The sequence below is a fragment of the Vidua macroura genome, chromosome 2 (assembly GCF_024509145.1).
Source record: "Vidua macroura isolate BioBank_ID:100142 chromosome 2, ASM2450914v1, whole genome shotgun sequence".
Classification (NCBI taxonomy): Eukaryota; Metazoa; Chordata; class Aves; order Passeriformes; family Viduidae; genus Vidua; species Vidua macroura.
This window is the reverse complement of record NC_071572.1, coordinates 26514809-26529516: the sequence shown is the minus strand read 5'-3', so window position 1 is coordinate 26529516 and position 14708 is coordinate 26514809. Positions and strand designations below refer to the sequence as shown.

General features: G+C 45.2%; 1 protein-coding gene across 1 annotated transcript in view; it reads left to right on the top strand.

Moving 5' to 3' along the window:
* RASA3 (RAS p21 protein activator 3) overlaps positions 1-4743 on the top strand; it is a 128813-nt gene extending 124070 nt beyond the window's left edge. Inside the window, exons 23-24 of the mRNA XM_053971269.1 lie at positions 2141-2324; positions 2904-4743. Coding sequence (XP_053827244.1) covers positions 2141-2324; positions 2904-2979 — 260 coding nt within the window. The 3' untranslated portion in view covers positions 2980-4743. The remainder of the gene's footprint in view (positions 1-2140; positions 2325-2903) is intronic.
* Positions 4744-14708: the final 9965 nt, after the last annotated feature.

Genomic DNA, 14708 nt, shown 5'->3' with positions numbered 1-14708 from the left:
CCACATCATCCTAAAATAGCATAGGCACAGAGCGTTGCTTGGAGGCTCTGAATTGACAAATCAGAGCCAGCACAGAACCAGAGGTTTACTGATCTTGACAAGAACTTGCACCAGTAAAGTTGAGGTTTCAGTGGAATATGGTTTTGTGTTACCAGAAGTCATGTGCACGCACATTCCCGGATTCAGAATAGGCTGGATACAAATGGTTTCTTTGGAAAGGCTCTTTCAGAATTACCCATCGAGGATGACCTGTGGATGCCTATGAAATGTTGAAAAGTGGAGTTTTGGCTGGGAAACTTTCAGGAGCTGAGGGAAGTAGAGATGTGATGGAAAGGATAAAAGAAAGAAGAGATGGCAGAGGAAGTTGGTACTAATAGGCATGCCAAGAGAAGTATCCGGTGTACACAGTGCCAGACTTGAAATCTCAGTTTAGCTCAGGGAGTGGCGGGGAAGCCTTCACTGTGGCACTGATCTTTAAATAGGATTTTATTTTATAATATGAGATAAGCCAGCGGTGTCAAACACACAGACTGGAAAGCACTTTAATCTGTTCCTGGCTGCTGTGCAATTGCAAACTCAAGATCCTCACCACTTCCGAGCTGTCTGAACCAGTGCCCAGCTTTCCCCTGTTCCGAATCCTCTGCCAGAGCCAGCATTGAGTTTCAGTGTTGGGGAAAAGGACACAGGTCTGGCACAGACAGTACAGCAAGGGGAAGGGAATTTGAAAGCTGAGACTGGGATAGCAGTAAAGCTAGGAGGAGAGACAAAGTAAAATACTCTCCTTCCCCTTCCTTCCCCTTCCTTCCCCTTCCTTCCCCTTCCTTCCCCTTCCTTCCCCTTCCTTCCCCTTCCTTCCCCTTCCTTCCCCTTCCTTCCCCTTCCTTCCCCTTCCTTCCCCTTCCTTCCCCTTCCTTCCCCTTCCTTCCCCTTCCTTCCCCTTCCTTCCCCTTCCTTCCCCTTCCTTCCCCTTCCTTCCCCTTCCTTCCCCTTCCTTCCCCTTCCTTCCCCTTCCTTCCCCTTCCTTCCCCTTCCTTCCCCTTCCTTCCCCTTCCTTCCCCTTCCTTCCCCTTCCTTCCCCTTCCTTCCCCTTCCTTCCCCTTCCTTCCCCTTCCTTCCCCTTCCTTCCCCTTCCTTCCCCTTCCTTCCCCTTCCTTCCCCTTCCTTCCCCTTCCTTCCCCTTCCTTCCCCTTCCTTCCCCTTCCTTCCCCTTCCTTCCCCTTCCTTCCCCTTCCTTCCCCTTCCTTCCCCTTCCTTCCCCTTCCTTCCCCTTCCTTCCCCTTCCTTCCCCTTCCTTCCCCTTCCTTCCCCTTCCTTCCCCTTCCTTCCCCTTCCTTCCCCTTCCTTCCCCTTCCTTCCCCTTCCTTCCCCTTCCTTCCCCTTCCTTCCCCTTCCTTCCCCTTCCTTCCCCTTCCTTCCCCTTCCTTCCCCTTCCTTCCCCACTCTGCTGCAGTGCAGGAGTAGATCACATGGGAACTATGTTGTGGATGATCATGTGTAGTCAGTGCCCAGATCTCTTGGTCAGGAAGGCTCCCTGGTAAGATCAGAAGGTACAGAACTTTAACTTGCCCCTTTGGATATGTCATAAAGCAGGCAGCAAGGCAGTAGTTATGGCATATTCTGCTTATGCTTATTGTATGAATCTTTTAGGGGTAATGTGGTAAACCATGACTGCTTCAGCCTGTAATGTTTTCAAATTCAGCCTGTACTTGCTGCCTGGGGGTGGAACCTGTCCCAACAAGTGAATACTTGACTTTGTGCGGGCCAGCCCTGCAGCACAGTGGCAGAGACAGGCCTGTGTAAGAGTTTCCAAAATGTGTGCATGGGGTGCAGATAGTGGCAATTGAGATGAAAGCATTGCCTGTGCAGCAAAGGACAGCTTCCCACCAAGCCAGGAGCAGCTGCCAGGCTTGCTGCCCTTTCCATACGAGATGAGGAGGAAGGAGTGGGCATGGGACACCCTCTGTGCCTCCCAACAGCCAAGCAAAACTTCTGCTGTTGATGTCAGCCACAGTTCTGTGGTGGTCATATAGAAGCAAACCAAGAAACTCTATGAACCCCAGACTGAATATTCTTAGTCTGCTTGTCTTGCTTTTTCCCCCTGCCTCATATCTATTCCTATCTATTTATTTTTTTTCTCCAGAGGCCTGTGGGAGCAAATCTGTATATGATGGACCTGAAGAAGAAGAGTATTCTACATTCATCATTGATGACCCTAAGGAGACATATAAAACACTAAAGCTGATTATTGAAGGTGTTGGAAATTTAGAGCAGGAGCATGCTCAATATAAGAGGGATAAATTTAAGAAGACAAAGTATGGAAGTCAGTAAGTACAATGGGTAGTACAAACAGGGGAATGGTCCTGGAAGATGGTATTTCCCTTGCTTATGCTCTGGCTTTCACCATACTTTGTACAAAAAAGGTCCTGCAAACACATAGAGTAGCACTGTGGCTTAGGAGTTATGTCACAATATTCTAAAGCACTGAAATGAATTTTTTAATGCTTGTTTTTAATGCAGTTTAATTAATAAAATTTAAATGTGGGTTTGTTATACTGTTGGTTTTAAATTTTGAACCCATGTTGGTGAGCTGAGCAGTAGTTAATAACAGAAGAGACATGTATTTACCGGCTTATCTTGGAGCATTGGTTTAAAAATGGAAAGAGTGGCTGACACAGCCACATGACTGTATTTTGTGTACACACAAAGCATTCTGCATGCAGCTGACAAAAGAGAGGATCAATTCAGTCAGTTCTAGCTCAAGTAAAATGCAACATTAACACTACAATTACAACTCTGAAAATCAAATATAGGGAAAAAGTTCTTGTGTGTTCCACTTTGTTCTGACATTTTCATGTCCTGACAGAAGGCTCTATGTGTAATACTGGTTTTTTCTTTTCTTTTAGAGAACATCCCATTGGTGACAAGAGCTTCCAGACATACATCAGGCAACAGTCAGAGATCTCAGCACATTCCATATGAAATGCAAAGGAAATCACAGGACAGTGCTGAAGCGTTGATTAGTGATGCTAAATAGCAAAACAAAAGGGAAGCCACACATGTAGCAAAATGTATGGATAAGTGTCAAGCTTACAAACTTTGAGACTTGGTAAACGTATTCTCTTTTCAAGAAACTGTTATAATAGTTGCTATGCACTTTATTCATCTGGTTATTGACAGATGATAAAACCCTGCCTTCTAGGCAGTTGTCATGTGTATTTTTAAATTTGCTTTGGTTTCTTGGAATCTAGTGATCAGTTCAATGATCGAGGTGTGTGGACTTCATCTTGACAACTCCCATGCAATTCCTTGTGTTTTAGAAACCAAGCATGCTGCTAATATGCAGCATTTTCTAGAAAGGTTGTTTGTTACTGTTTTTTTGTTCCTGATTAATGTATATTATGCCACATCCCCTGCGTACTCTCTTAGGAAAAGTTTAGTAACACTTCACTTTTAAATGCCTGCATTTAGAAAAGAAGCAGAGAAAAATCCCTCTGGTGTAATCATCTACATTGTAGTATGTATTCTGAGCAGGCCAAGGAGCAGGCCTTTTGTTTTTACAGCAGTGTAATTTTTGCTAACTGTGCACAGTTTTTAATAGAAATTCAAATCTGAATGGTACTCTTGATATTTTTGAGATACGAAGTCATTTCTCCAGGCACATTCAGCAGACTTTGAAGATGCAATCTCAGCAGTATAATAAAACTGACTGTCATAAATAGGAGTAAGAAAGAAATGAACTCATGTCAAAGTTAAGTGTTTCTTACACAGTCCAGTGAATGGTAATCTTTGAAAGTCTGCCGACTGAAAGGCAAGGTAAGCTGATTTTGATGACCTTTTATCACCACAGTGAGAAGGACAAATAGAATATGAATCTGGCAGCTGAGACATGCTGATTCCCAGGCACAAAAGCTGTCAAGATGGGTTTTCTCTGAAAGGATATAATGCACTGGAGTCCATGCTATCCTAGTACCACTTGCTTTTCTGGAAAATAGATTTCTACTTTTCCAAAAATGTTTTTAAATACTTTTTAAAAGAGACTTGTTAAATGATATTTAGTATATTAACATGCATAATGATAACTTGTTAATACTATGAGTATAGTAAAAATGGAATGAGCTGTGTATCTCACTAATACCAACAAAATGAGAGGAATAAAGATCTTCTAAATATTCAGTGCATATTTGTGTATGCTGTTTAGCTGTACACCATAATTTTTCTCTGTGTAAGGGTCTGATAAACAAACATCTAGCTTTGATGGCTTGGAAGCCTGCATGATGGACTTTAGGCCTCTGTGGGGTAGGAGCTAGTACAGGTTTTAAGCTGAGTTGGATCAGAAAGCATTGATCAGTTTAATGTGAAGATGTCTGTCTTTGCTTCAAGTGTTAAAGAATAATTCTTAACTGTGTCCTCATTGCATCTGACATGATTTGAGATGGCTAAAGTACTTCAAATGCCTCTGTTTGTTAGTGATGTTCTTAGGAATTAAGTTTTGGTTTTGTTCGAATATATAGTAGACCACCTTCTAGTAGATGATAAATGATCTTTTATTCATCTTCACCCAGCAGACTGGGGAAAGGAAAGTAATGAAGCATTGCAAAAGATGCATTTAGGACTCCAAGCTTTTAGCTGCCATGAACTGCAATTTTTAACATGTATTTGTAACTTAATATTGTTTTTAAAATACTAATGACCTGTAATGTGTGTTCTACTTGCCAATTAAAAGAAATGGTTTATTTCTGAGAACTGTGTCCACGTTTGGAGTCTTTAAATTCTCAGTGGCCACCAGCATGCCTCTTGGCAAATCATCTGCTGAGAGTGGGGGCCGTGGATGAAGATCCTTGTGAGTGTAACCTGCCAAGTCCCATCCTTTCTCCTGATTCCATCCCCATCCACCTATTATCAGCTTGTACCCATGGGACTCTGCAGTGAACCAGACTGGGCATCTGAGCCAGCCATGAACTACCTTAGCAAAGAAAGCTTGCTCAGATAGGTCAGGCATCTTGAACTGGTTCCTTGTGTTACTGCACAGTAACTGAGCTGAGACCACGTTGAAAGGACAGGAGGAATGAGCTGAGCCCACAGCACCCTGCATGCCTATGGATTGGCTCACAGACCTATGGAACCACCACCCTTCTGATTAGGACCCATGCTGTGCCAAAGCCTTGGACTTGCTGAGGTCTGTGCTAGTCATTCATACTCCTGGAGCTTACCAGTGCTCTCAGGACAATCATGTGCACGGAACTCTGGCTCTGAGATTTGTGACAAGCTGCACACCCTGGTTCTCTTGGGGAGTGTTCCAGGGAGGCTGGGCAATGCCCCCCCCCAGGATGGAAAGCTACTGACTGGCATTCAGGGTGTGTTCACTCAGCTCATGTTGAAGGTGACTCCCAGTGCTGTGGTGGGTGTCTCTCAGCAGAACCCAGGCGTGTGCTTCCGAGAAGCTTCTGGGGCCGAGCTGCTGCAGGCACGCTCGAGCCGAGTGACAGTAGTGGTTTAACAGATAAACCACATCCAGGAACAAAAACCAAACTGATGGTGGAAGACACATCACCAGTGTGCTGGTGAAGGTGAACTTAACTACAGCTGTGGGGTTTTGCTGTTAACTGTTAACCTTGTTTTGAAAACAAATTTTTACATTAAATGAGGTAGGAAACTGACACAATATTTGTAAGAAATGAGAAGAGTTAAATGCAAAATTACTGTAAAACTATTTCCAGCTCTGTCTCTTTTTCACTCAGTCTCATCTGGTGTATACAATAATTTTCTTCTCCTGCTAACATAGCTTAAGTCAATAGGAAATCTTTGAAATCTTCTTTTCTTACAGCATAACATTGTGTGTTTGGTGAGGGGGTTGTGTTAAAACTGGGCTTCCAGTACTTGCTCAGCCTCTATCTCCTGTCTGTCTGCAGCATATGTTTCTGATGCTATCTTCAGAAACACTCAGAAATCCTACTCACAAGAGAAATAGCTTGATTGGGAAACCTGGGACAGCATCCTTTGTGTCTGGAATGAAGAAAATAGGGGAAAAAAAAAAGCATAGGCATAACTAAGCACATCAGGTCAGTTTACTTCTCTGCTCTGAGCCTGAAAGACAACAAAATTATTTTTGATAGAAAAAATAGTTAAAAGCTGAGCTGTTCTCTCCTGGGACTCCTACTGCCAAAGAAGTTCCCTGTGCCTGTCTTCTCCCTTGCTGAAGCAATGTGCTAGGGCAGGACTGATGTGGTGACAGGACCCAGATACATAAGGCAGTTAGCTGTGTGACACAGCTGTCTGAGGCACCTGCACTTCGATGTGATTCCCATCCTCTTTCTGCCATACTCTGTGCTGTTTCACCTTAAAGGTCTGTGTGAGAAGCTCACGTGGATAGCAGGTGTGAACCCTGCTAGCCCCCCTTTTTAGGTGCAGGAAATGGGTGCTGCAGGAGGAATATGGTGTGAGGACTGGCAGTGGGGGGTGCTTGGAGATAAAGAACAGTATCTTCCCACGAGCTGCCTTCTGTGGATGCATTGCAGCTGGGCTAGCAGGGCTGACTGAAGATAAAGTTTCCTTCTGGCTCTTGGGCTACTGTCATTAAATGGTAAATAAATTATTCCAAAGCTCATGTGGGTACTGAGGAACAGAGGAAGTTTTAAGACAGAAGCACTGTATTCTTATATGGATAAGATTCTGGGTATGATCTGTGAAAGAAAAGATTGCAAAGATTCACCATGAATCAGTTGTTCTGGATTCCTAAAATAAAATAGGATTCTAAGAGATTAATCTTGAGGATAGAAACCAGCTGTCCTAACTTGTGAACAAATTACACATGCCTTTCCATTTCAATCCTTATTTTTCTTCTGCTACTCCATTTGAGCCACCCTGATTTACCTGAAAATTTAACATCATTGGGTTTACTGGTTTTGTGCAAAGCTGTTACTTTCAAATGCAAAGTTGCCTGGTGTTAGTACGTTTGCTTGCAAAAATAATGTGGAAGTCTTGATTAAACAAAAGGCTCACCAGCAGCCTGGGCTAGATGTAAGGAAGGTTGAAATGATGAAAACAGAAATCGGCTTTTTACTAGTTTGAAAACATTGCTATGCTGAATCTTAACCAAAAGCATACCCTAGATGACATCTTGGTTAGTCTTGAGAGCAAATTCTCTCTACAAGTGTGGGGTCTGTCTGGTGTCTTGATTCACTTTACTAAATTCAGTCATCATCTTTAACCTCTGTCACAGTTGCACTGTTCTGTCCTAAAGGTGTCAAAAGGAAGTACACTTTTTATTGTGTCCTTGAGGCCATAACAAAAGTACTACCTAGATATGGACTCTTACAGGCAAATGAGTAAGTTTTGGTAGAGGTGACAGCATTGCACATGATTGCCATCATGTACCAAAGGTATAAATTTGTAAATTTAATTGACCAAGAAAGATACTTTGGATAAATGTAGCCATTTATTTCTCCAGGACTGGAAACTAAAACTGCAGTCATCACGTTTGTGTAGAGGAATCTGATGATGGGAATACAAGAAGTGAATTTCATGAATTAAAGGTGAAGAAATAAATACTTGATAAAAACACAAATGGTGCACAAAAAAAGGGGAGGGCTACCCTGAAATGCCTTGTGTTTTGCTTTCTTTGGCAAGTTTTTCTGCATTTCAGCTTGGCTAGAATTCCTACTTCTCATTCTCTATAGAAGCTATCTTTTTGGCAGCCATGAGAGCCTATGACTAGAGAGGATCACAGCTGAGAAAAGCAACTTTAAAAATAGACAGACTCATCTGTGGTGTCTGGAGATGCAAATGCTTTGCCTCCCGCTGCGCCACAGTGTTGTGAGAACAACTCCGTGGTATGTCTCTTCTTGTGGTAAGGACCCCTTAAAGAGACCCTGCTGCCTGCCCTGGCTGTGGTCCTGCATCCCATTAATTGCACTGATGAAACTGAATCCGTAAAATAATTGGGAATTGTTAGGAGGAGATTTTGGGCAAACCTGGACCGTCTGCCTAACCAGGTTTACAGCAGTCTCATAAACACTTGTGTCAGCACAGCTGACAAGATGAGGACAAGCCACCCGGAGAGCTTTACCACCAGAGAGAACGTGATAGCTGCTCTGGCACCCTCCCCACCAGCCCTTTGCTGCCTCGAGTTGGCATGGGGAAGGCTGTGAGAGGCTCAAAGGCAGGCTAGTTTTCCCACTAGAGACCTGGGCCTGAATCTCTCCTTCATTTAAATATTATCATTCCTTGGTATAATTTCTGTCAAAGATGCAGGAAGAGGGAAAATTAAGCAAAAAATTCCTCATAGGGGAGTAGTTTGTTGAGCCCTCTGAGAGGACTTAGCATTGAGTCCCACCAAAGAGTAGCTGGTGTCCAAGCTATTTTGGTGTCAGAGATGGCTGATGCTTTTGCTTTATTTAGAAGTTGTGACTACAGGAGAGGGGATGACATTCTTTACTGGCAGGCCTGGACAGATAGTATCAATCTCATTAAGAGGAGAAAGATATGAAAACCCTCATGGGGAGACAGGACCCATCTTCCTGGGCTGGAAAGGGCCAGGGCCTGCTCAGCTCTTATGGTGGGACCTGACACAGTCAATGTAAAGCAAAAGCCAGGAGGCCATGGGCAGCCTAAAGTAGAAAAATCAGAACTGATTTTGCCCAGTGGGCTCCCAAAGCTGAATGATGCTCTCTTAATCAAGCAGTAATTAATTTTCTCTGCTTGTTTCTCCTGCCTAAGCAATTCCTGCTGTGAAGGAGAGCTGTTGTTTTCTGTTGTGTTCCTTAAGAGCTGAAAACCCTATGAGCCACCATACAGCCACATGTGCATGGACCACCTGCAGCTGCCTGAGGCCAGCAAGGAGGAGAGTGGGGCACTTCCCTGGCTCCCTGCATGTGGGTGCTGCAGGACAGGGCTGCTGGGAGTCTCCCCAGGCTCTGCACGCAAGGTTGCCACAACATCTTTTGCCTTCCTTCCTTCCTTGGCCCTGCCCCTCCAATTCTATCCCAATTTCTTCTCCTCACCTGGTGCCTGGGCAGAGACAGACCCTACTTACCAGCACCTTCCTCTTGTCCTGGTTGCAGGCGCAGCCTGTTACCCCTTCTGGTGTGTTAGGTCTTGTGTCCGCCATTGCCCTAGTCCTTGTCATCACTAATCACCAGAAGACTCAGTGTGGAAGGGGCCTCTAGGGGACCCCACATCCCACCTGCCCCTCAGATCAGGTCTTTTGACTGCTCCTGATAGTACCTTTGTCTTTGAGCCAGCACTGCTGTCTTCATTCAGTCAAGGAGGTCACTTGGGCAGGGATACAGTGCTGCGGTGGAGGAAGAATAAAGCTGGTGAGCTCTCTGGGAAGTTTGATTCTTCCCTTACAAGAATCTCAGTGGTACTTGGAGGTAATGGGATGCAAAGAGAAGTATTTCCATGCTGCAGGCAACTATGTAAAATTTCACTCATCTGAGTATTTGTGTGTGGCAGGAGCTGAGTGTTCAAAACCAGACATTAGGGTCTTTGAAATGGCATAAACCAGAAGTGAATTTTCTTTGGCAGGGGATGAGGAATGATCTGCTGAATATGTTCATACACAATTCTGACAGCACTGTTAGAGTGTTACTTAAACAGGCAATCTCAAATCTCTTGTGATATCCGTGAGAAGCAAGATTTGTATTTAAATTAATTCAATAAGACATCGTAAGACAAAGAAAATAGGATCTGCCTCTCAGTTGCAGATGTCCACCATGTAGATGCTGACATTTCAATTAGTTACTCATCCTCCAGTAGTCGGGGAAAGAGAGAGGCCTCTCTAAACTCTGATTCACAACACTTTTTAGAATGTCTACTTTAGGATGAAATTAATCAAACCTGAAAAAATTTTCAGTTCCATTCTGTAGACTGCGAAGAAGCTGGCAGGATGTCTTACAGCACAGACATCTGAAGCTGGTGAGATGAAGCCCAGCCAGGGTGACAGGAGGGAATCCCAGCTGCTGTGATGTACACTGTCGCTCTTTACTCACCCCCGTTGTGCAGCTGGTGATTTCTTGCAAGCCCTGGATGTCCTCAGAGGGTTTTCCCTCTGCCTTTGGTGCCACAGGGACCGCTGAGGCCACTAGATGGGGGTGCAGGATCTCCTGCAGGATCCGTCCCACAACCCCGGGGTCCTGCTCAGGGCGTGCTGCTCAGCGGTGATCCCGGGCAGGAGGAGCTCGGGAGCGCTTTCCTGGGACACCAGCGCTGCGCTGGGCTTTGCTGCCTCAGCTGGTGCCACACACGGGCTCAGGTGGGATGTGACCCGTCATGGGTTCCTGCTGAACATGCTCTGAGGGCTTAAGCGAGTTGCTTTTCCTTTGGCTCCTGTGGTGGGAAAGGATCACACCCGGTCAGGTACAAAGCTGGGGCTGCTCCAACAGCCCTGGATGCACCAGGAAGGCGCATGGACTTAGTGCGGCCTCCCAGACAAACTTGGGCTGGCAAAATCAGAGCAAGTTGGTTCAAGCCTTGCCTGGCGAGTTCACAGTGCTTTCAGCTGTGCACTGGATGCCAGATAAAACAATATTCCTGTTTGACAGAGGGCAGCCAGATGAGAAAGGTAAATCCCTCCTGCTTCAACACAAGGAGAGTGGCAATTCTCATGTGGTACCACTTAGTTCTAGAGCACCAAAGCAGCAATGAATTTCCTGGTAATTGCTTTTGGTTTACTTTGTACTTCTTGTATTGCATGTGTATGGCATGTATATTGCATGTGTGGGATATTGTTCTAATTTTTAACAATCTCTGGACCCTTGATTTACTGTTCTGTCCTCTTTCCAAAATGCAAAAGGAAACGCACTTGAGTGGGTGAGCTGCACATCCTTATTGTTAAACTCACACTGGAAAATGACTGTGTATTTAAGTCTCCAGTGCCTCCAGTAATTCCTGTGGTGTGGATCAGAGAGCTACAGGTGGCCCTGTGGTCCTATCTGGGGTGGCTGGGAAGAAAACGCAAGGCCAGAGGGCCTCACAGCATTAATACAGGACATCCTCATCCACATTGCCATCATATCCACATTAGAGCTGGCCCAAAGGATTTATGTTCTGGAAAAAAAAATTATAAACAATGTGAAGGATATTGACATTCCTAAATTTGGAAGTGGTTATATCATCCTATTGTTTTTGCAAGCACTTGCAGAACAAGAATACTACTATATTTGATCAATCTTGTGAGTCCTGAATCTTGTGAGACTTTAGAGCTCCTCAGCTATCTGACCAAGAACCGCTCCCAAGCACATCCTTAAGACACGGAAAGCATCTTTTGTGCCTTACTGTTTTGTTTGCAGGGATCAGGTGGGGTTATCAGCTGTGGGGAGTACTTAGTAGGAAGTTGCTGGCAAAGCAATTCTGCTTCTGTCCTGCTGTCCAGGCACCAGAGAAGCTGGGCTGCTTCCCAGGCTGGACAAGGCAGGAGAGAGAAGGAGCAGTGCTAAACAGGCACCTGTGTCTTGGGAGCTGCTCAGACCTGGTCTGGGGAAGGATCTGAACCTCAGCTGGACAAGAGAGAAATTTTCTCTACAGCTTTCTTTTATGTCCCCTCCTGAGCATTGTATATTCAAACCTCTGTCCTGGCACGCCTTAATCAAACCCCGACCTCCACAGCCCCTCCTGCTGTCACTGAGCTCCCATGGCATGGGGGATGGCTGCTGGCCGCTCTCCTGGAAGTAGCAGATCCTGCTCCCCACGGGCTACCAGCTGTCCCTGGCAGGACTGTGTGAGCCCAGGGAGTTTGCCAGAGACATGCCCAGCTGGCGCTGGGGAGGCTGTAACATGTGGCCATGGAGCACCTCTCCAGGGCACATCCTGGAAGAGGAAGCATCAATCACGCTGGCTGTGTGGCTTTGTCTATGCTCTGCACAGATCAGCTGATCTCTTTTTGTTTGCTCTGTGGTTTTTCCCTGGGAGGCACGTGACTCGTGACCTGCAGATTTCCCTTCTTAAGAAATGTTTGCCTGAGATTCGAGCCAACACTTGGACTGGAGAGTAGAGCGTTTCTCAGCCAGCTCCTCCTCTGCAACACCCCTAAATGTCAGCGTTCTGTGCCTTTCCCCTGGGCAGACATGGGGGCAGGGCTGGCAGGACCTGCGTGTTGGGGGCACAGGCTGCTTTCAGCTGCATTTGCCAGAGACTGGATGTTTTGTGCACTGCTTAGCTGAGATGTCTGTCTCCAGATGCTGGAGTATCTCATTCTTGGCTGTGAGGGTTGACATGGACCAGCTGAGAAGCAGATGCTAATTTAAACAGAGAAACAGAGCTTCAGTCTGGTTTTCCATATGTCCAAGTCACCTTATACAGAGGAATTACACACATTATGTGGTGCTGTGGTTGGTGCAGGGTGGGGCTGTGATCTCTAATGCTTATTTCTAAAGGGCTATGCTGAAGCCATGCTCCTTTTCCTTCTATGTGTGGCTTTGTATTTAGGTGAGTATCTGCTCTCATCCCATTTGCTACTTAAATTCCTGCTGCTGGTCTGTCTCACACCCATTTTCTGTCATCTAAATGTTACCTTCTTCTTTCACCATGGTCATTGCTTTTGTAGTACAAAGTACAGTTTTGGTGGGAAGGGCTGGGGGCAAAGCACAAAATTAGGTTCTTCTTGCACCAGTGAGGTGGGTTTGGTTCAGGCTGCTCTTCTCAAAGTGACACTGGGGCAAATACAAAAGACTATGGGAGAAGAAACCAGTGTTAGATACAATATTCCTTTCCCCTGCTATCTGTTTTGTTTCTCTTATAACAGACACAGGTGAGATGATGCTGGAAGATTTACACTCATCAAAAAATGAAGAGGCCACTTCCCACTGATAAGAGCTATTCTATGTGTTCTATGTGCTTGTTCAGAGTCTGGGGAGGGCACTACTGGTCTAAAACCTAGCAGAAATATTTTCCAGCTCTGAGAAGCCCTCTACTATTTGCAACAGAAAATGAAGGAAAGGGTGAATGAAGAGCAAATTCAGCTATGAGAAACCTGCTGGAGGTTAAATCTCTGCCTTTACTGCTCTCCAGGGCATGCTGGCTTCAAAGGTGAGTGAGAGAGGTGTTGCATGCTCTAGGTAAACTTTTGCTTTAAACATTCAGCGTAATGGTCTTGGTAAACCACCTCTTCCTGGTGCAGTGAGAGCCACACAGCCAAAAACTCATTATCCAGATATACTTTAATCTGCTTTATCATAGCTGGGCTGTCTGGCAGTCTAGCACTCAATAACAGAAGACTTCCCTTGTCTCAGTCGAGATCTGAAAATTGCTCTGGGAAATATTTTTGGTACAGTGGGTGTATCAGCCCAAGTCACAAACACTTTCTCTTGTTAAATAGCTTTTAAAAGGTATAACCTCAGCGTTTTGAATTATCAGACAAAACAAGACTTGGATGCAGTTGTGAGGCCTTGGTGGATTATGCTTCACCCTGAGTAACACCTCCAGCATCCCACTGTCTGCTCTCCCCTAAGCCATTCTGTGGACTGAAGGCTTTTGAAGGCACAAAGGGATTGTAGTGTATCCTCTTCACTGCATACAACAGGTTCCACATCACAGAATCCCTGGGAGCTGCTGATGGGATTTAATTTTAACAATTTTAATAATTGTTAAACAATTTAAAACTATTTTAACAATTGTTAAAAATTGAACAATTGAGCCCTGAGCTGATCTTAAGCACTCACTTCTGAGCATAATGTGTTTTTGCTGTGGTAGAGGAGAAGCAGAAATGATCTGTACAGCCCATACAGCTCCTGACCCCAAGAAACAACTTCTGGAGCAAGTCCAGGGGACATGACTTCAAGGGCCCCTGATAAACTCTGGAGTCAGGTGAGGTAAGTCATGGGAGCTGCTCATCATTCAGTTCCCTTGAAACAGAGGAGCTGAGCATCCTGCTCAGATTTACATGATGAGAGAAAGGCCTGTGCAGTCTTAGATCCTTTCAAATCCTACCAAAACTAAGAGCTGGCATCCTAATCTTAAAAAAAAAAAAAAAAAAAAAAAAAAAAAAAGCAGCAGAAAGCATCTTAAAGCCCTGCTAAGCACAGGACAGCAGTTCCCAAACTTCTCTGTTGCCAACTCTGTCTTTTACTGGGAGCCACTGGCCCGACAAACCCTCTGGACACTGTAAGCTTGCATCTGTATATCTCTGAGGTAGAAGGTGCAAAAATAGCCAGACTCCACTGCCACCACTGTTAACCTAAGTTCAGTAGAGACAGAGGCAGGAGAATTGCATGTTGGGGGTGTTGAGGTGCCCCTGTCACACTCAGTAATGCTCTTGCTGCCATCACTGTCTGTGCTTGGGGCCCAGCAGTGGCACCATTGGAGCTGTGGCAGTATCTCACCCAGAGAACTGCCTTTCACTGAGATATTCAGAGGATTAGCAGAAACTAAAGTGTGAGCTGTCTGTCTGTCAGCTGGCTCTTCAGTGAGGGGGGTCTGAAGACACCATGTCTCTTGACTATTAGAATTATGAAAGAAATGAGAAATCTTCAAAACCTCCCAGCAAACCTCCATGCAGTGAGGCTGCCAGAGGACTGAAGAATCTGAGCAGCGCTGATCCCTGAGAGCAGCCACTTAGTCCTTAGTGGTACAGGGCTGTCTGCAGCACAGCTGCTCCAGCTCAGACTGAGGCATCCAAAATCTATTCCAAGGTCACTATAGTTTTCCTTCCTGTAGGACGTCAGCAGCCCTGTGGTGTTTGTTGGAACTACAGATAATTTTCCATCTTACAAAGC